This window comes from Aspergillus sydowii, assembly GCF_001890705.1.
Source record: "Aspergillus sydowii CBS 593.65 unplaced genomic scaffold ASPSYscaffold_2, whole genome shotgun sequence".
Taxonomy (NCBI): domain Eukaryota; kingdom Fungi; phylum Ascomycota; class Eurotiomycetes; order Eurotiales; family Aspergillaceae; genus Aspergillus; species Aspergillus sydowii.
In genome coordinates this window covers 3,968,486-3,992,244 of record NW_024467860.1, presented here as the reverse complement: position 1 = coordinate 3,992,244, position 23,759 = coordinate 3,968,486, and the positions used below count along the sequence as shown (strand labels likewise).

At 47.3% G+C, this 23,759-nt stretch overlaps 12 protein-coding genes across 12 annotated transcripts; 7 read left to right on the top strand and 5 right to left on the bottom strand.

Annotated features, from left to right (window-relative positions):
- Positions 1–182: 182 nt before the first annotated feature.
- On the top strand, positions 183–1,370 carry ASPSYDRAFT_28836 (uncharacterized protein; the record flags this gene model as incomplete). Its single annotated transcript, XM_040844569.1, has 1 exon — positions 183–1,370. One exon carries the CDS (start codon positions 183–185, stop codon positions 1,368–1,370), a length of 1,188 nt encoding a protein of 395 aa, XP_040707043.1.
- A 636-nt stretch (positions 1,371–2,006) lies between these two features.
- On the bottom strand, positions 2,007–3,444 carry ASPSYDRAFT_55895 (DUF3844 domain-containing protein; the record flags this gene model as incomplete). The annotated part of the gene is made up of 4 exons (XM_040849107.1): positions 2,007–2,573; positions 2,649–2,795; positions 2,868–3,055; positions 3,120–3,444. 4 exons carry the CDS (start codon positions 3,442–3,444, stop codon positions 2,007–2,009), a joined length of 1,227 nt encoding a protein of 408 aa, XP_040707042.1.
- A 283-nt stretch (positions 3,445–3,727) lies between these two features.
- On the top strand, positions 3,728–5,640 carry ASPSYDRAFT_42000 (uncharacterized protein). The gene is made up of 5 exons (XM_040846383.1): positions 3,728–3,815; positions 3,886–4,089; positions 4,144–4,448; positions 4,502–4,643; positions 4,693–5,640. The coding sequence occupies exons 2-5, from the start codon at positions 3,965–3,967 to the stop codon at positions 5,324–5,326; spliced, it is 1,206 nt and encodes a 401-aa protein (XP_040707041.1). The 5' UTR covers positions 3,728–3,815; positions 3,886–3,964; the 3' UTR covers positions 5,327–5,640.
- A 150-nt stretch (positions 5,641–5,790) lies between these two features.
- Positions 5,791–6,655, top strand: ASPSYDRAFT_55893 (DsbA family protein; the record flags this gene model as incomplete). Its single annotated transcript, XM_040849106.1, has 5 exons — positions 5,791–5,869; positions 5,937–5,956; positions 6,013–6,414; positions 6,472–6,519; positions 6,578–6,655. The coding sequence occupies 5 exons, from the start codon at positions 5,791–5,793 to the stop codon at positions 6,653–6,655; spliced, it is 627 nt and encodes a 208-aa protein (XP_040707040.1).
- On the bottom strand, positions 6,578–7,796 carry ASPSYDRAFT_41999 (cyclin-dependent protein kinase regulatory subunit CKS1). Its single transcript, XM_040846382.1, has 5 exons — positions 7,677–7,796; positions 7,354–7,628; positions 7,162–7,306; positions 7,044–7,102; positions 6,578–6,989 (listed from the first exon to the last, which is right to left on the bottom strand). Exons 2-5 carry the CDS (start codon positions 7,455–7,457, stop codon positions 6,953–6,955), a joined length of 345 nt encoding a protein of 114 aa, XP_040707039.1. The 5' UTR covers positions 7,458–7,628; positions 7,677–7,796; the 3' UTR covers positions 6,578–6,952.
- Positions 7,797–8,221: 425 nt separating this feature from the next.
- Positions 8,222–11,186, top strand: hscA (putative Hsp70 chaperone (HscA)). The gene is made up of 7 exons (XM_040846381.1): positions 8,222–8,611; positions 8,676–8,726; positions 8,787–8,913; positions 8,972–9,137; positions 9,227–9,934; positions 9,995–10,475; positions 10,550–11,186. The coding sequence occupies exons 1-7, from the start codon at positions 8,569–8,571 to the stop codon at positions 10,816–10,818; spliced, it is 1,845 nt and encodes a 614-aa protein (XP_040707038.1). The 5' UTR covers positions 8,222–8,568; the 3' UTR covers positions 10,819–11,186.
- Positions 11,187–11,290: 104 nt separating this feature from the next.
- ASPSYDRAFT_144943 (ribosome-recycling factor) lies at positions 11,291–12,137 on the top strand (the record flags this gene model as incomplete). Its single annotated transcript, XM_040841484.1, has 2 exons — positions 11,291–11,728; positions 11,790–12,137. The coding sequence occupies 2 exons, from the start codon at positions 11,291–11,293 to the stop codon at positions 12,135–12,137; spliced, it is 786 nt and encodes a 261-aa protein (XP_040707037.1).
- Positions 12,025–13,542, bottom strand: ASPSYDRAFT_41996 (uncharacterized protein). The gene is made up of 2 exons (XM_040846380.1): positions 13,388–13,542; positions 12,025–13,252 (listed from the first exon to the last, which is right to left on the bottom strand). Exons 1-2 carry the CDS (start codon positions 13,506–13,508, stop codon positions 12,360–12,362), a joined length of 1,014 nt encoding a protein of 337 aa, XP_040707036.1. The 5' UTR covers positions 13,509–13,542; the 3' UTR covers positions 12,025–12,359.
- Positions 13,543–13,656: 114 nt separating this feature from the next.
- On the top strand, positions 13,657–13,957 carry ASPSYDRAFT_41995 (CDC26 family anaphase-promoting complex subunit). The gene has a single exon (XM_040846379.1). It carries the CDS (start codon positions 13,716–13,718, stop codon positions 13,941–13,943), a length of 228 nt encoding a protein of 75 aa, XP_040707035.1. The 5' UTR covers positions 13,657–13,715; the 3' UTR covers positions 13,944–13,957.
- Positions 13,958–14,637: 680 nt separating this feature from the next.
- Positions 14,638–17,633, bottom strand: ASPSYDRAFT_144079 (Zn(II)2Cys6 transcription factor; the record flags this gene model as incomplete). Its single annotated transcript, XM_040841399.1, has 8 exons — positions 14,638–14,953; positions 15,007–15,455; positions 15,513–16,063; positions 16,116–16,397; positions 16,458–16,799; positions 16,850–17,368; positions 17,423–17,467; positions 17,579–17,633. 8 exons carry the CDS (start codon positions 17,631–17,633, stop codon positions 14,638–14,640), a joined length of 2,559 nt encoding a protein of 852 aa, XP_040707034.1.
- Positions 17,634–19,487: 1,854 nt separating this feature from the next.
- ASPSYDRAFT_76814 (iron-sulfur cluster assembly protein CIA2) lies at positions 19,488–20,271 on the top strand (the record flags this gene model as incomplete). The annotated part of the gene is made up of 2 exons (XM_040850872.1): positions 19,488–19,846; positions 19,898–20,271. Exons 1-2 carry the CDS (start codon positions 19,615–19,617, stop codon positions 20,269–20,271), a joined length of 606 nt encoding a protein of 201 aa, XP_040707033.1. The 5' UTR covers positions 19,488–19,614.
- A 159-nt stretch (positions 20,272–20,430) lies between these two features.
- On the bottom strand, positions 20,431–23,614 carry ASPSYDRAFT_86867 (116 kDa U5 small nuclear ribonucleoprotein component; the record flags this gene model as incomplete). Its single annotated transcript, XM_040851739.1, has 4 exons — positions 20,431–20,993; positions 21,069–23,294; positions 23,367–23,512; positions 23,595–23,614. 4 exons carry the CDS (start codon positions 23,612–23,614, stop codon positions 20,431–20,433), a joined length of 2,955 nt encoding a protein of 984 aa, XP_040707032.1.
- Between the last annotated feature and the right edge of the window lie 145 nt (positions 23,615–23,759).

The window sequence follows — 23,759 nt, the reverse complement described above, 5'->3', positions numbered from 1 at the left end:
TCTATACTACATTCTCGACGAGATGTCTTCCACAGCAAGCTCCGCGCCAGGAGCGTCTAATTCTGATAGCAATTCAAATGATGATAACTCAAACCCCACAAGTTCTCCCCTTCTATTTTTTGTTGCTCTTGGGTTCGGGGTTGTTTTCACAAATTTATGGTATGCCTGGCTTTATACTCCACATGTCACGACTGATATCGATGATGAATCGCAGGATTATTGTTGGTGTGAAATATTGTTTTAGATACAACCAGCGCAATCGCCAGTTGCGCAGCGAAGAGACCGGCGAGCCAATAGACTTGGTTGCAATGCCGCGAACACACCGAAGAAGAAGGGAAAAGAAGTTGATGACCATGGACGAAGTAAACGAACGATTTCCACTTGCCAAATACAAAGTGTGGAGGTCTTCCAGGGCAAATGCCGGACTATCGACTACTGGCGGTATATCGGCACCTGATACGGGTCACACTCGAGAATCTCGGGAAGATCAGCAATCTGTTGCAGCGAAAACTGGGTCGCCTGTGGCTGCGTCCGGAGTCGGGTCTCACCAGAGGTTTGATACGAATTTGTTGCGCTCGCCGAAACCTGCTGATGATGGTGTACCGCTACCACCGACCGAAGAGAAAACTCTCAAGGATTTCACCCAGCCGAGCCACGCATACTCCAGGTTTAGTTCAGATCGGAATGATATAGAACAAAGGGACCCAGATGATCATAGTGACCTACACGAGGACGATGGAATAATTCTTCCAACCGCCATTGTTACAGACCTTGCCACAAGCCCTGGGGACTCTTGCGCCATCTGCCTCGACATCATCGAGGATGACGACGATATCCGTGGCCTTACATGTGGACATGCATTTCACGCCTCGTGCGTTGACCCATGGCTGACAAGCCGTAGGGCTTCGTGTCCGCTATGTAAAGCAGATTACTATACACCTAAACCACGTTCCGACGTCGCTGAGCCGTCCGCAACACATGACCGTTCTGGTCGACGCAACACAACCAGAATTGCCCCTCCAAACCAACCGCAAGCTGTGTTTATAAGAGGACGGGTTAATCCATTCCGACCTCATACGGCATCGCCGCGACGACCACCACAAAGGCATTCTGACGTCGTATCTACTTCCTCGAGGCCAACCGGCCGCCGGTTATGGGGAGGAGCATGGCCCTACTCCACACAAAGAACCCGGGAAACCGCTGAAGAGGACCGGCCACGGAATAGGTTTTGGAGGCCTGGGTTGCCGTCTCGATTGTTTAACATACGCCTTCCTTTCAGAGTCGGAAATCGGAGTTCTGCAGCAACTCCTGACACTTCTCCACATAACCCACAAACCCCTAGCCAGCTGGAAGCCGGCCAACACCACTGAATAGGGTTTAAAGGGTTCCCCCACACTAGTTGCATTTAATATTCTACGGACCGACCCCGCCCCCCCCTCCCCTCCAATCAACATCTGGAATGTTTGTTTGAGGGGATTCGGGTCGCATGGATATTGGTCCGTCAAGCCCACAGGAGGCACTCCTTCGGCTGTAAGGAACATATTATACATCGGAGTTTTAAGCAGCGTTTTTTTTTTTTTTTTTTTTTGGCTTTTTTTCTTCTCTTTTTTGCACATGCTTGGGCAATATGGATTTCTTTGTCGATATCACCAATATATGGGAATGCTGTGATGGGCGTTGGTTCCGTCTTTAGGTTTATTGATTGGCGGTTAGGAACTTGAGCGAGACTCATTTGCGATTGCATATGTCTGTACTCCCAGAATTTGTATGATCTTTGCTGGCATCGAGGGTGTTCTCTATGTTTCTGTCAGCTTTTACTCGCGGTTGGCTAATCAAACGAAAGAGCATCTCATTTGTAACCACACTCATATTTCCTTCCACACTCCGAATCGAAATACAATAGTTCAACAAAACAAAGAAAAGTAACATTTCCTAATATTACAATTGTAGAAAGCCACCGAGCATGATTACCAGAATCACAACCAACGAGACACACCATAGATGTTTCACTTCTGTGTTCTGCTGGGCCCAACACCAGCACCGATGACGCCTGGTAATTCAGTGTTCCCGACGCGAAATATCATTCCAACGGCAGCACTGACCACCGCCATGATAGTTATAGTGACGCCGGTAATCAAAAAGAAAGGGGAACTGATGTCCCTTTTCTGACAAGCAGCGCCGCCCCATCGGACCTTTTGTTCCACCCCACTTTCTGTCTTAACGTAAGTCTCATGGCAGCGACAGGCGTAGCAGTCGCCAGATTTCTTGTAGCATGCACCATGCCCCGAGCAGGTGTTTGTTGCTTCATTGCAAGATGAATTCGATGCATAGCAGACGGGCGCAAGGGACAGCGGAATATCTGCTCGTTGCTCAAAGACTATGGACTGGGTGTCCCTAGCTAAGCTGGTAGAGGTACCGGCCTTCGTAACGTGCGGCGATCGCTTTGAATACGGAGACTTGGGCCTTGGCTTGGAGGAAGGCAAGACTACTGCCGTTGCTGTCTTGCCATTCAATGAATGCGAATGTAGCTCAAAGAAAAGGGATCTCAGGCTATGTATATAGGTCGAGGAGGCCTTGGACTTTACAAGCAGCTGTAGTTAGCATTGGCCTTCGATATTACGCAACGGCATCAAAACGGTTATGAATACCTCAAATGAAATGTGAACGACTATAGTTCCCTTGCGAGCATTGAGCCATGATTCGCCTGTGTCAGCCTGGCTAAGAAGCTGGCTATCAAAGCCGCGATTGAACTTTTGCGAACCGAAGTTTCGTGGAAGACAAAACCGTAGGAAATCCTGACAGACATATTAGTACTTGCACAATATCCCTTTTGCGTACATTGGCTAAATCAGCAGGCCAATAATCACCTCATTTGTTTGGAAATAACCATCCCTGTGCTTGGAGTGGTTGTAGAACGAGCAGTGCTTGCTTTCTGGGCTGACTATGCCGTCAAGGCGATTTTCGAGAAGGTAGTCGATGAAATCATCTCGTGCTGCATCTGTTGCGAATCTAGAAACTACTAATTCACTTTCATATTCATTTTGGATTGAAGATTCTGGAGTGGTATCCCATCAGAATTAGAATTATACTCTCCACTACTGTAGGTGACGTTGACGTACCAGCTTCTTTATCGAGGCCTTCCAATATGACAGTGACTGTATCCAAGTCTCCATCGGCAACCGGCGCACCGAAAAGCTGACCTGGAGTTCCTGCCAATCTACCCAAGAAATCGATGCTGCTTTCATCTGACCCCTCTAGCTCTGACGCGGTAAATGATTTGGATCGAAGCTCCAATAAACGCTGAAGAGTGGCGCTCGACGTGACTGAAGACTTCGAACCTTGCCCTTGGGGGTTTGAGCCAAAAGAAATCACCGAAGCTTCCAAGGCGGTGGTTCCGACAGTAAGGGTGGCAAGCGTAGCGAGGAAGCCGAAGAGAGACCGCATACTGGAATAGGCCTGGAGAGTAGTCGGCAGCGGTGCAAGGTCCCTTCCACTAGATTTGCTCACAGCTGGCTTCTATACAGGTAGCTGTATATTAAAAATTTAGAGAATTAAATGATTTGCCCTAGTTGTTAGAGCCTTGTTAAGCACTTGGATTATTGTTAGGTCTAATTCGTTCCCTTGCACGTACTACGTAGCCTGTCTGGACAGCGATCACGTGCACTAGTTTGTGAATATGGTCTTGGAGCACAGTTATCAAGGTAGGTTTCTAGTAATTAACTGACTCTCTTGTTTTGTTATTCTTATGGGATTGTATGTATCCAAGCTTTTTTTGACCCTTATTCCCCAGAAAACCGAATATACTCCAACCTCTTGTTGGTGATCCCCAACCACATGTTGTTTTTGCGGAATTTTGCAGCTGATTTGAGTTGTCACCCATCGAAGAGCTCCACATTTAGAGACTCTAGTGAGTAGTGAAGTTGGTGAGGGCAATCGTTTTGTCTCCTCCAGATGTGCCATACCAATGCCGCCATTAAGGCCGCTATCTCATAGCCCCCGACCGCCCCTAACAACCCGTTCGTCAAACCGCTACTTTTCACGTTCGTCCAACCTACTCTATGTAAAAGTCAAACGACCGCCGTGGTTCAGGTAGGCTCCAGCCTAAGTGCAGAGACTTTTCGCCTACTAATGTAATAACGATAGGAGGTTCGCGTCCAGAGTTTTCTTTTTGGGGGCCGCCGCCTGCACCTGGAACTCATTCGTTTCAGTACAACAGGATACGACATCCCGCGATGTAGAATTTCGAAGTCATCCCCCTGACAGTAGCACGCATGGAGATACCAGATCCAATAAAACAGCCAAGCCACATCAAAGCCATTCGAGTCCCGTTTTCGTACCTATCGGTTGGAGATTTTTACAAGGGGGCAAATTCTATGCAGCATCAGATCCAGAGTGGAAGACGTTCGTCAAAATCTCGAAAGATCAAAAGAAAATTCGAGAGCTTAAAGGTAATTCATTTCACCGAACCGTTATATGCCAATCTTTGTCCTCACACAAATAGATGAATTGGCATCCATGGTCCTGACTGAGGCGTCACAATCAAGCCTCCTATCACATATGTTGGGGCCACCCTTTACAGTGTCACAACAATGGCTGCTACACCATTTCCCACCTCGCGCACCGCCAGAATACTATCAACCAGGGTACGTACACCCACTATCAGGAGTTTTTCTTGCTTCTTACGATCGATAGGTTGGAAATTACGGATGCTTGGATATCGTGGGTTTGGAGACCCATGTCGAACGAGAACATCAGCAAGTCTGTACAACCGTATTTTGTGGCACTTGGGGTAAAGGATGCATATTCAATACTCTTGGGAAGTTTCCTCGATAAGTTTAATACTAGAGATTCAGAAGATGGGAGCGCATTGAGCTTGCCAGACGCATCTTCGGAGGCCTTACTACCATCTGATTTTACGACACTGGACAAGCTCGGTGATGCTTCGCCGCCAGAGTCGCAGCTTTTTCCGCCGGCTAGTCCTCAAAACAGCGCGAGTCAAACTGACGCGGACAGACACCCTCGGCCTTCAACCATTTTGTCTACACTACAGTGGTTGCCTTTACCAAAATTTGGCCCTGGGACAGATCTACACGCAGCTTCACTGGCTTTCAAACATCGTATTAATGAATGCCAGAAACGCGAATTACGTGCTTCCCGCCGAGGGACATTCTCCATTCGTGGCCCGGTGGGCCTCAGTGGCTCGGTTGGATTCTGCAGAATCGAGGTGGAGGGCGAATATGACCCAGCAGCTTCGGAGTGGGTTTCCGTTTCTATGTACCTCAAAGACATTCGCTCTTTCAAGCAGAAACCCCTTGGCGGCAAATAAGAATCCATAGCATCACACCGTGGGCGTGGCTATGATATCTTATACAGAAGAGACCGCAATTCTGCTTGAGCTACAGGAACATTGACTCTCGCAGTGTCTGTCCGTTGAAAGAGCTTCGCGCCCCCTTTTAGTAAAGCAGTATACACAATGTACTGAGTATACGTACTACTACTCTGTAATACTTAGAACCATACCATCAGATGTTGCATGCATTGTTACTCTGACTACCTTAGAAGAAGAGAGTCATAGTTATTCCCGCCGTTTACCCAAGTGCAGTACGTGGGAAACCCAATGAGTAAAAGCAAATGCTTACTAACGCATTGTTCGACGACGTCATGTTTTAACCCCCGCCTCTTGTACCGTAGACATCAATCCCACCGAAGAAATCAGCCATTCTCCAAGATTGAGCAAGATTCTCAATTTTAGAGAGCCACGGTGCTTCTTTGGAAGACGAATAAGTAATGATGGCGCTTGCCCCAAGATTCACTGGGCAGAAGTTGATTCCTCTTGGAGGTCATCAGCAACAACATACGCTTGAACTGTGTTTGTTAGCCCTAACCGAAAAAAGAAGAGTACAGCGACGCTGACAGGTATTCAATGTACTGGAAAGATCTTGACTACGTTTGCCCTGTCAGTCACAAATTGCTACTTAATAGATTGTCAATACTGACACTGCATTTACCTAGTTCTCCGCGAAGCTATTCAAGACCTTCTACACTGCGGCCATACCCATAATCACCGAAAGATATCAGTCACGCCTCCAGGTTATCTTCCGCCAGCACATTCAACCTTGGCATCCGGCATCAACGCTTACGCACGAAGCTGGCGCCGCTGTTCTCAAGATAGCCCCAGATAAATTCTGGAAGTTCAGTGCGGCCCTGTTCGAACACCAACAAGAATTTTTCGATCTGAATGTAGTAAACGAAACCCGCAATCAAACGTATGAAAAGCTTGCAAAAGTCGCAGAAAGTGTTGGCGTAGATAAGAACGACATTTTGGAATTGTTGATAATTGCCGACCGACCCGGCGAGGAAGGACAATTAAACGCCGGCAATAAGGTCACGAATGATATCAAGTTAATGGTCAAAGTATGTACCCGGGAATCCATTTTCGGTGGAACCCACGCAACCTAATACCGAGTGCAGGCAGACCGAGTGGTTGGGGTCCATGTTTCGCCAACAGCGTATTTCAATGTGCGATACCTAAGCCACAATTCCTCGCATTTGAAAAACACTGACGTTGGACATATAGGGCATTGAAGAACCGGGAATCAGCAGTAGCTTCACTCCTACTCAATGGGAGCAATGGCTGGCCAAAAATGCAATTTGAAATCCTCAATACTTGAACGCATATCTCAGGACCCGAAAGGCAGTGGAGAATAACATTGTGATTTTAACGACCCTCGAGCTTTAGTGTCTGAGTGAGAGGTCTTGCTTATATGAATCATACCGTATTTCATTTGGATTTTTTTGCATGGAGTATCGGACTGCTCTGGGATGATTAAAATATGCATTTGTTTTGCGCAACAGAGCATGTCAAGATGTCCCTTCCTTAGTATCTCGGTCTTTCGACGCGTGTTCAACTGCCAATGATGGACGTGGTGCTCATAACCTTCGAAATGAATATCTATTGTGAAATTGGTGGCTGGTAATTCAGTGGCCGTCTGCGCGCATTGTCAGTATAGTAGGTAAGGTGTTTATAATAAGCGCGGTCATACTTGAACAGAAGAATATGTGGCTCCGGTTCGTGGACCTCGTAGTGTTCCCATCCCAGACTCTATTAGTCTCCAGGTTAGCTGTGTCACCAGGTATGATTATTCGTCGGCTACTGCGTACCTGAGTGATACCAAGAGCCCGCCATTCTTCCTCCCATAATAGTTTGAGTGTTCCTTTTGAGCTGTCAAAGTAGTCGGCAGGAATTTTTTTTAGCATGTTCTTTGGCAGCTGAACGTGACGGTATTCAAATTGGTCATCCGAGTATCTGCGCGTGTTAACGAAGCTGGTTACGGTGCAACTAAACGTACGCACCTTGCCGAGTAGTGGATAGAGTCGATAAACTCGTCTAGCCTCTCACGCTCGGATTCTAGCAAAGGGCGGGGCTTTTTGTTTCTCCGGCTAGGATCGATCTCCATTTGGTCAATGGATAGCGATTGAATGGGCTATCGGCGTAGTGGCGATGGTGTGGTAATAGTGTATTGCAGCAGCAGGCCGGATATATGAAGGATATGTATGTTGTAGTGAAACGTGTTGTCCGATTGATCGTTTGTCAGGCTCTTATATGGGCGGAAGATGAACCTGGAATCCTTCACCCCTAGTGAGAACAACTCATTGTTATTGGCCAAATTCCTTACTGTGTTGTCTTTTTTAAAAATTAAGTATTAATGCGAAATTGCATTAACGTGTGGTGGGATATCTGGCTGAATGGGGCGTTGAAAATTGACCCTGAGCTCTTATCTCACGTTGCGGGCTTTTAGTCCGACTTGTGTTGTCGGCTTGTCGGGGTCTGCACTTATCAACTACGTTTATGCCTCAGGTATCAACACTTCTCTCAGCCGAAGGACGTCGAAAAGAACCACTATTACTACAACTATGCGTCGATCTATTTGTCGAATCCCAAGTAACGACCTCATATTAGGACTTCGACATCCGTATTCTACACGCCATAACACGCTGGGAACAGCATTGGTTCTGGTAGAGTAGTTATTAGTGCTACTCTAGTAGTAGTGCTGCTAATCGTTACTAAGAAGTGCTGTATGGGTTTTATTTCTACTGTTGGCCGAGGCGGTGGATATCCACTTTAATTTGCTACATATGCGCGTTCGCTGGTATTATCAGAGACCTAATATTTTCCATAATATAATACCCATTTTACTTGAACTTAGCCTTTCCAATATTCTCTTGTAATTAAGTGCTACTTAGTTTTGGTTCAGTTAGATGGGCCGCACGCTGGCAAGCCTGCAAGCCGGGCCGATAAGCTAATCGCAGCCGTGATGTTGGCTTATCTAATCATTTTCATTCCGATAGCCCCGCCAACCATAATTCTGGGTATCCAACCGAGGACGCGAGGCAAAAAAAAGTTTCGAAAGTGGGTTATTTTTTTTGCCCTCCAAAATTTTACCGCTCCCACTTCAAAGGCTGGAAGCGGATATATAACACCCTCGAGTCTACCTTTTTCCCCTTTCAATTAACAACCCGCCTTTAAAACCTACATACCTAACACCTTTTACTCCCTTCCCTGTCAATATGTCTGACGAGGTTTACGAAGGCGCCATCGGCATTGACCTTGGTAGGCTCAATAATCTTTTGCTCTTTTTTCAACCCGAATTTGGTCTCGCTGACAGCCCACCCAGGCACAACCTACTCTTGTGTTGCCAACTATGAGGGCACCAATGTGGAAATCAGTATGTTCGAGAAAAAGAAATTTGACATTTGACAAGACCATTTACCAACCTCGCGTCTAGTTGCCAATGAACAGGGTAGCTACACAACTCCCTCTTTCGTGTCTTTCACCGACAAGGAGCGTTTGATTGGCGAGGCGGCGAAAAATCAGGCGGCCATGAACCCCCAGAACACTATCTTCGATATCAAGTAAGTCGAGATTGAGACCAGCGTAGAAGCCTCGAAACCTGACTCGTTCCCTCTTTAGGCGTCTCATTGGCCGACGCTATGAGGACCCTATCGTCAAGAAGGACGTCGAGTCTTGGCCCTTCAAGGTTGTTGACCAGGGTGGAAACCCTGCTGTCGAAGTCGAGTATCTCGGAGAGACCAAGACTTTCACTCCGCAAGAAATCTCATCCATGGTTCTGATGAAGGTAGGCGGCGACCATTATATTCACTTCAGTCAATGGCTATTCTTGCTGTAATGGTTGATGAATCACATACTAACTCGGCCAATAAATAGATGAAAGAAGTCGCTGAGACTAAACTTGGGAAAAAGGTTGAGAAGGCTGTTGTTACTGTACCAGCCTACTTCAACGACAACCAGCGTCAGGCTACCAAAGATGCTGGTGCCATCTCTGGTCTTAATGTTCTCCGCATCATCAACGAACCTACCGCCGCTGCTATTGCTTATGGTCTAGGCTCTGGAAAGTCTGAGAAGGAGCGTAATGTTCTGATCTACGATCTTGGCGGTGGTACCTTCGATGTCAGCTTGCTGAACATCCAAGGTGGAGTTTTCACAGTCAAGGCAACTGCTGGTGATACTCACCTTGGTGGTCAGGACTTTGACACGAACCTCCTTGAGCACTTCAAGAAGGAATTCCAGAAGAAGACTGGCAAGGACCTTTCTGGTGATGCAAGGGCTTTGCGTCGTCTAAGAACCGCCTGTGAGCGTGCGAAGCGCACACTTTCCAACGCAACTCAGACCTCTGTCGAAATTGACTCATTATTCGATGGCGAGGATTTCAACACCTCTATTACTCGTGCTCGCTTTGAGGACCTCAATGCCAAGTCATTCTCTGGCACCCTTGAGCCAGTTCAGCAGGTCCTGAAGGATTCTGGTCTCGGAAAGGAAAAGGTCGATGAGATTGTGCTCGTTGGTGGTTCTACCCGTATTCCTCGCATCCAGAAGCTCCTCAGCGATTTCTTCGACGGTAAGAAGCTCGAGAAGGTGAGTTGTTCTTGAAATATCCTGCTTCTATAGATAGGGTAAGACTTACAATACTTGCAGAGTATCAACCCCGATGAGGCGGTTGCTTATGGTGCTGCCGTCCAGGCTGGTATCCTTTCCGGAAAGGCTACTTCCGCTGAAACACAGGATCTTCTCCTCTTGGATGTCGTTCCTCTTTCCCTAGGTGTCGCTATGGAGGGCAACATTTTCGCTCCCGTGGTTTCCCGTGGCCAGACTGTTCCCACAATCAAGAAGCGTACTTTCACCACTGTGGTGGATAACCAGACCACTGTACAATTCCCTGTGTTCCAGGGTGAGCGTACTAACTGCGCCGACAACACCTCCTTGGGCGAGTTCACCTTGGCTCCCATTCCGCCTATGAGAGCTGGAGAAGCTGCTCTGGAGTGTGTTTTTGAGGTCGACGTCAACGGTATCCTCAAGGTCACTGCCACGGAGAAGTCCTCCGGACGTAGCGCAAACATTACCATCTCTAACGCTGTCGGCAAACTTTCTACCACTGAGATTGAGCAGATGATTGACGGTGAGTCGACTCCTATCTAGCGTCTCCCTTACACATCTAGAGCGTCACTGATTTTTCCCTCTTTCTTTGCAAAGATGCTGCCAAATTCAAGACTAGCGACGAGGCCTTCACCAAGCGATTCGAATCCCGGCAACAACTCGAGTCGTACATCTCCCGCGTTGAAGAGATCGTCTCTGACCCCACCATGTCGATGAAGCTTAAACGTGGTAACAGAGAGAAGATCGAGTCTGCGCTCAGCGATGCTATGGCACAGCTCGAGGTCGAGGATTCGACCCCAGACGATTTGAAGAAGAAGGAGTTGGCTCTCAAGAGACTCATTACCAAGGCTATGGCCACGCGATAAAGGTCGGATTTACGGTGGCATGACTTAATACTTGCGAGTTGGACATGGTCAAGATTCCGGACTGGGATCAATCGGCGTGGGTTGGGGGGATGATCGTTATAAAAAGTATCTTCTAGATTTTATACGTGAGGGTAGCTTGGAGCTTTAATGATTTCGACGAGTCTGTCAACAAAATGGAAGTATATGTAGACCCCTTGCAACTGTATCTTCTCAGGTATCCAAAATATTGTAGCTAGCTATACGGAGTCGTTAACGTTGACGTCCAATAATGCCTCAGCAGTCAATTTCAGGAAACTTCACGGGATGGAGGAATCCGAATTGATGAAGTGGAGTAAGGCACGCCCTTACAGTTTCTTGGCATCACCGGCCAGTTATGGGAGTTTATACCGACCAGTAAGTTGAGAACTTTCAACTCAAGTACTGTTAACTTTAACAGTCAATTATGCTTTACTATCAAAATTTCCGTACCATAATGATACGCCATCGTACAATATTTTCGCAGCAATTTTTGCCGTTTTTTAAAGCGTCCCGATCCCAAACCGTATATGGGATAGAACTCCGACGTCATGCCCTTCCACGGAACTTCTCCAATTCGCCACTCTTATATAAAAGTAAGAAACGGGACATCGTGAGGCAATCAGGTTCGGAAGCGAGGTCTTCTCAGGCGAATTCCACGCCCGAGGACCCGCTAGACCTTACACAGCTCGAACACGGAATTGCGGCCGCAGTATCTCGACTCAAGGATGAGCTTTCAAGACTTCGTATGGGAGGGAGGATGAGCACGGAGACCATCGAGGGCCTTCGTGTCCAGTTGAGCAAAGGAGCCAAGGAAACAGCGAAGCTGGGAGAATTAGCCCAGGTTCTCCCCAAAGGTGGACGAATGGTAACTGTTTTGGTCTCTGAGGAAAACGTATGTCTGGACATTGATAAAAACCCCCAATTTCATCCCGGTCTGATTTGTCTTTACACAGTATGTGAAACCCATATCTTCGGCGATTCTTTCCTCCAGCTTATCCTTGACTCCGCAACACGACCCTCATAATGGCCTCCAACTCAATATTCCGATTCCACCGCCAACAAAAGAATCTCGAGACCAGACCGTTCTCGCTGCGAAGACAGCTATGGAACGGGCTGTTAGCAGTGTCCGTGATTCGCGTGGAACTATCCATAAACGCCTCCAGGAAATCGTTAAGAAAAAAATTGTCAGGCCGGATGACGCCCGGAAATCACAAGATAAAATGGAGAAGCTGACGGAGAAGGGACAAAAAGAGTTGAAAGAGCTATTTGAGGCTGCGAAGAAGGCCATGGAACGAGTATAAGCTTGACAGTGAGGGTTCAATCCTTAAATTATATATAAATTTACATGTAGAATAAATGTGATGCGATTCGCCATACATGTGACGTTTTTTGTATTTGAAGTGTGTACATACATATGTTGTCACAAGTACAACTAGCTATCAAGAATAAAAGGATGGGAATGCGGATATCTGAGGGAAGAAAGACAATAACATACAATAACCTCAGCTGGTGAAATCATCTTCTCAAACACTTTTGGCTGGACGGTTTACAATCAGGAGTGATTCCAGCTTCGCCATGAATTGTGTCTTTTTCCCGGAAGCTTGGTATGTCTCGTTGTTTCTTAGGTTTTTTAGAATCTCACCGACAACAGGGAGCTTGTTGGTCTGCGGTATATCCGTCGTGGGATACTTTCCCTGAACTAGAGACTCAATCAAAGAGCCATGCTCTGCACTTTTCACGTCTTTGAAAATCACGGCCTCGGGATCTACCAACTCGCCCTTTTCCTGTGATAGCTTGTCTGCAGCCTCCTGAGCAAATCTTTTGGCGGCGTTTAGACCTTCGGCGCGCTCCTCTTCACTCTGGAACTGGACAAATTTTCCCTCAAAAAGTCGCTTGCCGAGTACGTAAGGCGGGACGTAACCGTTCGGATAGCGTTCACTAAGTAGAGAAAGTTTCTCAGAGACGCCTGCAGTTGTCGCGGTAATATCTGTCGGCAATGATGGCCATGTGTCACTCAAGCTCTGCAAGCCAGAAAACTCAGGCTGATAGCGAGTGCGGGTGGGGGTTGTATTCTCTGCAAGTTCCCGATACACATTTTCGAGTTCAATAATCTGACCCGTATCATTGTCCTCTGCACTTGAGTCTTTCTGAGGGAAGCGGCCAGACTTGCGCGACACCGGCTTCGAGTTGTAGGGCTTGCGCGTACGCGCCGACGTTCCACCTCGCCCTGCTAGGCGGCGTGGGCCTTTAAGGATATTTGCTGGCTGGCCACCAGGTTTGGAAGCTGCTAAAGACCTCGCATCGATGATTCGGCGCGGGCGAGACCTGTCTGAACTGGGACTGTTGAACTTTAATTGTGCAGGCGGGACTCGTTTTCTAGGTCGATCGACGGACGACTTGGGAGAACTCGGTTGAGCTGTATCGCAATTAGCATCGACTCGTAGTAAACCTGAAAGGCATCACTGGGTCACAATAGTTTGTTATCTGAGTTACAGAGCAATGCAGCTATTGATATTCTTAGGAAGACTTGGTCCGAGACACTGCGACTTACTGGGTAGAGGTGAATCTTCTTCACACGTCCTGGATACGGAGAATTGCCGAGCGGAAAGAACAGATGGCTCTATCCATCCTACACACCGTGGGCGCAGTAGCATGGACCGCAATTGAAGCATCTTGGACCACAATGCTTGATTGGGGCCAGAGGTGTCGAATCCACTTTGGAAAAGATTCCTGTCGTCGGATTTCCGAGCTGGGGACATCACGTGACGCAACCGCGTGGATTTGGTCTTTTGGTCTAACCACGGACATACTAGTTTAACTATCCCTTCCAATAAACTTATAAGACACTGACATTACAATTGTTAGTTAAAGGCCTCACAATGATCCGCCGAAAACCCACTGCCATAGCAATCACATCCGATGATCTCACGACCTTCGAGGAAGAACGACTGCGCAGATTGGAACGTGAAAACAATGGTCGCGGGTCCGCGCAGAACGGCATCCGCGTCAATCTTGACCCTAGCGACGAGCTGAAGCCTTTGCCTGGTGACAAGGCAAGAATAGTTAGGTCTCGTGAAGAGCGCATAGGCATTGGCCAGCGCACTTGAGCCATGAATACGGTAGGCTTAAACCACGAATATATGCTAGAGGTGTAATACAACCCTGGGATTATCTGTTGCGTTTATGTCTTCGAGCTAATCAAAGCATCCGTTAGGTGCTACTCTTTCTTGCTTTGAAACCTTTATGATGGGACTTTTGTGCCATCTCGCAAATCTCGGACCCGTAATTTATTTATTTTGCACACCTCTTCTATTTGGCACATATGAAAAGGTCTTCTAGAATGTCAACTGTCTACCTTTTCGAGAACACAAAAACAATATTTCGAGTCTGCACGACGGCAGATACAAATGAAAGTGATATAGGCACAATGTTTGGCAATACACCAGGGTAGCAAATGAATGGCCTATGATTATACAGGAACTGCTTGTCAGGCTGGGAAAACGATGATATTAAGTACTCCTGTACGCTAAATTATAAGCAGCTGAAGAAGATCGTGCGTGTGTTATATACGGAAGTCAATGAATAATGGCTGTGAAAAGATTGCGAAGACTCATGTCAGACACTTGTGAGAAGAATTTGAGAGGAATATGATTGAAATGATTCATGGGTATCATGTTGAGTTCCGTCTATATTCACTATAGCATTGTACAATTAGTTATTACACCCACAGGCGCGTCCATGCCATCCAAATGGTGCAGTGTGGCCAATATTAGGAGGACCCGGGTGATGGGAGTCGTAATGTCAACGTTGGCGCTTAGCATTATTGTCCATACCCAAGTCAACGGAGTAGTTCCAGCGCCTTTTCAAGCCGTGCGGATCATACACGCTTGCCACGCTTTGTTGCCAATCGCGCGCCGTAAATACCACTTGTTGCCCGTTTATCTGAGGCTGTGGGACCGATTGGGGTTGTGTGGCAGCAATTTTTGCTGGCTGTTGATATTGCAAAGCATATTGGTCCACCAAAGTAGGTTGTACTCCTTGGGATGTTCCAGGCATTGGCATCGGCGGAGAATTGGTATTCACAGCAGGACTAAATGAAAATGCCATATCCCATTGGCTATGCAGAAGAGGTCAGTAAGGGAAAAGTAGGAGATGTTCGGTATTCCGTACTTGATGATACGAGTCGGATCCCAGTTATTCTCATCCACCAAAGGGGCTTCTGTATGGACAGGATGCGTCGCAAGTATATTGGCAGGTTGTAGTTGAGGCGTACCAGCCTTCGAGTTTTCAGTGTCAGCCGATATCGGAGGGGTTATAGGATAAGGGTGAAAGCCCGCTCTCTCTTGTAGATTAGAGATCTGGCTAGGCTGTGGGTGATAATGTGTCTCGAGAGTAGGACTGGGTTGGTACGGCTCGGATGGGCTTCCGTAAGGGAACGTGGGTTTGAGCTCAAATGGTCGGTTTATGTTGGCGGAGAATGCAAGCCGTAAAGAATCGATCTGTGCTTGGATCTCCGGCATCGGCCAAGCCGATGAACACCGCTCGAGTATCCGCATATGACGAGTAAAATAATCCCGCGCGTCAGTGTGAAAGTCAGGGTCAGGAGACGTTATGGCAACCTGCCAAAACTTTAGTCAAGCCATGGTTGGCGTGAAATGGGAATGGATGTAACTCACGAGATGCAACATTGTGCATGTCAATATACAGTAAATAGTGAAATTAATGCCTCTTTGCATGAAAAGAAGACCAGACAGTCCAAAACGAGAGAGAATTGCCTCCTGGAGTTTGCAAAGACACTTGGCAGATGAGTAGCATAACGCCATATGCATCTTCCAATTTCCATTTGCTGGAAACTTTGAGGCAAGCAATTGAGGTCGGTGGCAAAGAACTATGCCCAAATGACAATGTGAATGCATATTACCAACAAAGTGGGAAGGAATCCACGGAGGGGATCCATCCGGAGGGTAGTTGACCTGTAAATCCGGAGGGAGGCTTTGCAACCATTGGGCGAAAAGAGGATTGTTTTCAACGAACTTAGAATTAGAACCCCAGTCTTTTTGCCTCTTGATTTTGTGATATACATCGGTAAGTATACGTATATGATGGGCGTTCCGAACAAAATAGGCATACTGCCTGGTTCGATCAATCTCGAATTGATCCACGTTCTTGATATCTAATTCAGGTTGCATATTAACGGTTTGTGGGTCCACGCCATAGTCCGAACGACCTATAATAAATCAGTACCGCTAATTCCGTACACGGAGCTCGTATAGATATACCTTGCGGCGCACCTATCATGACCTCGACAACTAAAAGGGCCTGCCACACTCTGGTTCGAACTAAGCATTCAACGGGGTTTAGATTGCAGGTCTTTTCCTCAAGATGAATGTTGTAATGTTCATGGATATCCAAATCTTTAGCCATCGATATAATTGTCTTGACAGTTTGCCACGATCGGTAATAATAGCCTTTCTTGGGTAATGACTCTCGCGCCTTCAGGAGAAGAAGGAGAGCTTGGATTGTGCTCAAGCGCGGAACATCCATAAAGCTAGACTCGTGTCCTGAAAATAGAAATTATAGTCAGTATAAACTATAAGCCAGAGTGGCTGGAGAGGCCTCACTAGTTGCTAAAGCCAACCATTGTGCTCCTTGAGCTGGGTCATCCGATAGCCTTCCTGCGCACGCAAATAAAGCTTCAAGCAGAAGAGGAGAAATTGATCTTCGATCATTCTGCCATTGATAATACAGATGTGCTCGGTGAACAACGGGTACATAGGGGTGGATGTCATCAAAATATATCTTGAAATAGTTCATGACTTCATCATCTGATGGCATGAGTTCTGGAGGAATGCGAATTTTGGAGCCAGCTCCAGTGCGAAGAGGAGGAAGATTCTCTTCTGTTTCATCCTGTGTTGGAATTTCCGGCTCTGATCTGTCCATCCTCTGTTGTCGAATATACGGTGCTATCCACGGATTAATTAATATTACTTGGAACAAAGGGGTATGGACTTACCAATTCCTGTCTCATCAATTTTTAACTCACCCAGTACTTCGCTGAGATTCTCGGCAGTGGAATGTTCGTGGTCCCCCAAATCTACTACTTCAGTTGTCCCAATGGTTTGTGCGTTAGGAACAGGGAACATCTGCTGGGGCTGATATGAAGAATGTGGCGGCCTAGTTTCATAGAGACTGGTTTGGCTCGAGACGGGGTCAGGCGCATAGTTAGGAAATGAGGCTACACCGTCATTATAGTGAGGCATTGTTTGCCCATGAGGAGAAACACCGTCGCGATATGGATGTGGAATTGCATATGATGAAAGTGAATGCGAAGATTCCGGCGCATTAAGTGTGTCGAGTGAGTTAGGCGGGTATCCTTCGGGGCCTTGTCCCGAGGAGAACTCGCTGTCTTGCCCGATGGCGGGAGGCACACACACTAACTTTAGTCGAGTACATGCTGAACAAGGCCAAGTGTTTGTTGTGGCCGCGTCGCATTTTATCTTTCGCTTCCGGCAACCGTTGCATGCGCGCATCACTAGATAACCAGCGCTCAGCAATGAATAAGGTATAGTGATCGAGACCGGTTTACCTTTGAGTCTTTTGTGTCTGTTGTGCTCATCGACAAAAACATAGTCTGGTTTGAAACAGGGCATTAGCAATCATCCATATACGAAAAAATTTATTCTTTAAGGGAGGCAGGCAATCGACGAGGGTGTTGCGGAGTGAGGATATTGAAAAGCCTTACTTTTCTGTCCCTCACGCGGAGGGCCTGTCGGAGCCATGTATGAATATCCCTGCATTTCGGATATCAACTCGAAGAGGTTAAGAACGAAGGGATATAGTCCGAATATAACTGACGGACAAGAAAAAGAAAGCTCCTTGTGGAAGGAATGCGGCTAATGGCAAGGCCCGCCTTGCTTTCCGCGCGAGTTGCAAGTTTAATCGTCGTGGCTCACTGGTCCTGCAGGCTGGTTTAAACGCTGAATTAACCAAACCGTAGACAATCGACTCAAATGCAGGGCTTCGGCTGTTATGTGCACTCGTAGTAAAGCTTTATCCAGAAAGCTCTGCGAAACACAACCGAAAGCAACTGCAAAACTCCCGATGTAGCGCGAGAACGGTATGAATATCCTCACTCGAAAAAAACAAAAAAAGTAAAAAAAAAAAAGAGTAGTATGCTCAAGACGTACGATCCAACAACCGCGATGGCGCTGGCGTATTCTCAACCAACGAGAAAGTATATTGGGCCGGATAACTTGAAAGCCGATCTGATTTGTGCCCGGGGGAGCCAAAGTTGAAACTGTAATGTATACGACAAATGTATGGAGTGTCTAGGGTAATTACTGCGCAAAGTCAGTGGTATGGAGATAATCTGGGGTGAGTGGCCGAAAAGTGAAAACAGATGAAGGTGGGCAGATGCAACATAGAGAGGGGGCGTGTGTGACAAGCAGCTCCTTGTAGAAAGCATAACTCTTTGGAGTCGAATAACACATGCGCAATTCGTGAATAAGAACCAAATTTAACGATGCGCTCCTTATGGGCTGGCAACAAGATGGGGCTGAGGGCACTCACGGCTAAGAGTAAATGAGGTTATGCGGAGCGCATTGTGGGCTAGCAGCACCAATATTTATTTAACATTCAGTTCTGACTGTTTGTTTATAAGATATGAACTGGGATAGGCATTACAGTCCAACTGTCCTTCACCATTGAAAGGCGCGTTGATATGGTCACAAGAGACAGAGGAGCGGCGTTCTCGATTGTCGAGGTGATAAGGACTGTTAGGGTTCCAAGGCTGAGGGCCGACATGAACTTGTGGCCAGGTATGAACAGAGAGAATGGGCCGTGCGCGGAGGCTTGAGGTTTGTTCGCAAGTAAGTGTGTCGATGGGGTTCCAAAGCAGGTCACAGTGCGGCTAGATCATAGCTACAATGGTTCAAGTATCGCGCCAAACGTAAGTTGTCGGACAATCGATTCAGGAGCCCGAACCAGGCACGGAGGGTTGTAAGGGATAAGAAATACACCGGTATATTTAGCAAGAAGATGAATCAGTCAATCAGTTTGGTGAAGAGTCAAGTAGTAGTGGTGGAAGAATCGTCAGCTACTCGACAGGAGGGATGGAGGGAGATCGGCCTCGGGTGTTGAGGGGGCACTGATGTGCGGCACCACCACTGACCAGCAGTAGCGCACCACCCAGTGGCACCCACCCACCCATTCTTCAGATCATGGCAATTATTGCTGACTCCGCCTGGAGGAACTTCGGCCCTTTCCTGATTTTTAGTCACTCAGACTCTCAGCCGAAGCCCTGCTTTTGGCCGGATCTACACATAAGGTTCCTTGAAGCTTCTCGACGCCCGGGCTCCAAGGATGGCCAACCTATAAAGGAGCCAGAACACCTTCCATTCAGTATTCGACATTTAGTCAAAAAAGTTCAACAGAACCCTGAAAGTTTCGCATCTTATTATTTCCCCATCCATCTGAAGCAGAGATGATGATGGGAATGATATATCGTGGTCATAATTCTATAGATTGTTAGTTCGTAGTTTATTGGAGATTAAAAAGCGATGTACGGATATAATCGAACAATCTGAACAGATAGTGAGGTGGCCGGCTCTCCCTACCTCCTCTTCTGTCTCGTTCCAAGACGACCTCTAAGCGCGGGGCGACCCGGAGGAAAATCATTGTTCCCTGCGCCACTCCAACATCTTCGAACAATCTACGAAGTCCCATCATGACATCGGACACCTTCTGTTCCACCCCATACTTGACTGTTCGTGCCTCAAAATGGCGTCTGAGATGCAGAACTCGAATCCAACAATTTTGAATACCGCCGATCTTCCTACTCGCATTCGGTTGTCCGTTCCTCACAAAAGTAGCACATATGGGAGCGAATTTTTTGCGTCGGCACTCCCCTCCTTGACCGTTGACGTACCCTTTGACTATTCACCATCGACCTCCGAATCCGAAAATGATGATGATCTGCTGGAGGAGCCTATAGACGAACAAGAAGTGTACGGTAAGACAAGTCACCTTTCATGCGTTTAGCTCCCAAGCTAATAGCTTTCAGATCTTATATCAACCATATCTGATCCCGAACATCCCATCTCCTTGGGCGCTTTGGCAGTAGTTTCGCTCCCAGATATCCGAATCAAACCTTCTCTGCCAGATGTACCTGGTTCGCCTCTTCGCACAGTCACTGTTCTCATAACGCCAACCATCACACATTGCAGCCTGGCGACCGTCATAGGCCTTGGTGTGCGCGTTCGGCTTGAACAATCCCTCCCACCACGATTCCGGGTAGATGTGCGGATCAAAGAAGGGACGCATAGTACAGCTGACGAAGTGAATAAACAACTCGCCGATAAGGAAAGGGTCGCCGCAGCATTGGAGAATGGTACGCTAATGGGCGTTATTGCAAAAATGCTGGAGACCTGTCAGTGAATCTCCATTCCTGGAAACTGAAAAATACGTCGCCTCGTTGCTACACTACGCTTTTCATCGTTCAGGAACATTTGCCTGCCGACACCTGCAATTAAATCACAAATACTTCGAGCCAGGGATTCAGTTGCCACGTTTTTTTAACCCTATCGTAGTAGGGGGTCAAGAATCTAAAACGCCACTCTCTTTCAGACCCTTCCAAAGCTCCGGCTCCAAAAATTTGCTAACGGTTACATCCTCGGCCAGCCCTTTTCGCCTCCTCGTCTTCAAAACAAAATCGCGGGCTGTCGCCATTGCGGGTGCCATCTCCAGTGGCTTTAGCTTCATTTCACGGTCCAACGGGTCTCCGGGAACTACACTCCACTTATCAAAGACAAGGCTGACAGCTGCCTGTCCCTGGGTATGGATCCGAAGGTCCGTCTCGAAGCCAAACGAATCTATAACTGGAATTAGACCGCGGACCGAATACAGGGGAGTTCCTGCAATTGGCCCATCGGAAAGGACATGGCCTCTCCTTCGTGACAGGACGGTATACACGGATGCGACAGCATCTGCAGGCCCTGTCATCGAGCAAGAATATATCGGCTCCATTAGGCGAGGGGAAGCCATCAAAAATGATGAGTAGATGGCTCGTCTAGCAGTCGGAATTATCTGGCCGCCTCCTCTGTATATGGCTTGGTCGGCCAGGGAAACATCAGTGAGCCTGAACTTCGCATTTCGAATCGCTTTATTGCCAAAGTATACATTAGCATGTTTAGAACGAAAGATAGATAAAACAGGAAGGGGAACTTTGGACGTACGTTCTTCACACAAGGGACCTTCCCGTGTCCCCCAACTAAAGCCCTGAGTTATGGAGTCTCTGACACCCCCAAGTAACTTTTTATCCACTTGCGAAGGCAAAGTATCATCTTGTAAGATGTTTGGTCCCATCTCATCCGGACCGAACGCCCATATACTTCTCGCAGCAAGTTTATCCCAGTCATACCTTTCTTCGAAAAACCTGGCCACTTTGCGTATCGGTTCCTTGATACTAATTCTACCGCTCTCGATATCCTCGGATATCCCATCATCAAGAGGCTCAGCGATCATTGTGATCTTGTTCAGTTTGTTTGGAGTAACTGAATAGCACATAATAGCCGACGTCTCAACAACTGTCTCGCAGAAACGGGTGACGGGGTCTGAGACCTTAATTTCCATTTCGGAGAACAACCTGCGAAGGTCATGAAGCACACAATCCATATAGAGCTCTCCTGTCCCCAAAATTACATGTTCTCCAGACTCCTCTACCTTCGTTGAAATGAGAGGGTAACTTTTGTTAACTTTGCGAAGACCTTCCAACATTTTAGGAAGCTCAGACGGGTTGACTGGCTCGACTGCGATCTTGAAAACGGATTCGGTCATATGTCGAATCGGTTTGAAAATATGTGCCTCATCGTCATCTTCAAATTTGGTGGACGTCAGAGTTGCGGTTTTGACAATAGAATTATCCACGCCCCCAAGAAGAACCAAATTTCCAGCGGTAACACCGCTGGTCGGGATATTGTATCGAGTTTCGGCGATCCATGTCTCTGAGATAGTAGCGTGGACCATGTCTTCTTCATCGTCAGGTGTATATCCCTCTCCGAGCACTCGAACTTGCTGGCCCGGCCTGGCAGTCCCACTCATTATCCTTCCAAGGGCGTTAAACCGCGAAGCATCCGTGTTTGCTAAAAGTTTTGTGACATGAACAATCAGGGGACCATCCGGATCGCACTTAACCATTGAGGTCGCGACCTTAGTATCCAAAGGACCAGTATAATATCGGTCCAAAGTACGCTTCGCACCCTCTACTGGGGATGGTATGTGTCGAAGTACCATGTCCACGAACCCCCCGGCGGATCCAAAGAACTGTTCGCATACCAGATCAAGCAGCACCTTGGCATCCGATCTGAGCTGTGACGGCTTCAAGCTAATGCCTACGCTAGCAAGCGTTTCTTTCAAATCTTCAGGGCTTTCGCTGAGAGTGTGCGAGTAAAGTTTGTAAATGGGCTCCAAGACGAACTTTACAAAAGTCCGTTTGGAATTCTCCTCGACTCCTTTCCGAGTGAACTTTCGACTCCTCGGATTAAAGAAAATATCACCCCAAAGGCGTAAAGCAAAGTCCGCTGTTTCGATCTTAGGGTAATTTTCGGCATACATCTTTGCGAACGACTGCAGAGTGAAGCACCATTTCATTGAAGCACAAGCAAACGCGACATTTCCTTTCTCGGGACTCAGCCGTCGTTTCTCCCCGTGTCCGGGTACGACACTCTCAATAATTGTGTTAACCTCTTCGATAACATGTTTCAGTTTGAAGTAGGCATCGTTCGGAGGTATTTTCAGCTCCAGAATCAGTCTGTCCATCTTGTTAATCACCATTGTCAAAGGAAGATCTTCCAGGATTGCGTGTTTGATGATCTGCTCGGTATTTGCCTGCACGCCCTCCACAACATCAATGATGAGAACAACACCATCAACCAATCGCGATGAGGCAGCAACCTCATCTACGAAATTCACGTGTCCTGGGGTATCGATGATATTGAACAGGTGCGATTTCCCTTTCGAACTTTGAAGTACCATACTCATAGGCGCCGATTTGATGGAGAGGCCTCGCTCCCTTTCCAAGTGGTGAATATCGGTATAACGAAGCTGTTCCTCTCTTTTTCTTCCCGTCTTCTTCTCAAGACGCCCAGCCAAATCATGCGTCTGCATGACAAGCATGTCCATAAATGCTGTTTTCCCGTGGTGAAGATGACCCACCAACGCGACATTTCTTGTTTGTTCAGGAAAGTTAAGCAGGTCCGTCATGAACTCGCGCGAGTAGAAGACTGGAGGCAGATCGCTCTCTTCAATAGAGAATTTCTTTTGGGTAACAGGGGCAATAATGGGTTCGGAAAGTGGTTGTGAATCCTCTTCCTGGACCAACGTCTCGACATTTTCACCGTATATTTGTTGCGCGCTCGGATAATACTGCTTATCTTCATGTAGAATAACGGCGTTGGATGGGCCTTGTGTGATGAGTGTTCAGTGTTAGAGAAGCCACGCGATTGATTGAAGACGAAAAAGGGTTGCTAGCATACCATCCACTTCCATCAATTCCTGCTGAATTGCTTCTTCATCCCCATCTGCACCAAAGGCTTCGTCGTAGTTGAAGGTCTGTGGCTTGATGTCTTCATGTTGAAGCTCTTCATCGGATTCTGCAACCTCACCGATGTAGTTACCAAACCTGGACAGTTGGTCAGCCAAATCACGCGTAAATTAGGGAGACAAGAGGCTAGGATAGAAATTCCGGTATGGTGAAACCATACTCATCATAAAGGTCATCCATTATGCTGTTCTGGGGGGTGCTCCAGTTGCATCAAAGCTCTCGCGGCCGATGGTGCATTACTTTTTCTCAGGCGGTACGAGCTCTTCGGGGTAACTTCAAGAACTACCCACCGAGCTTGGCGTTCCGATTTACAAGATCTCAAAGT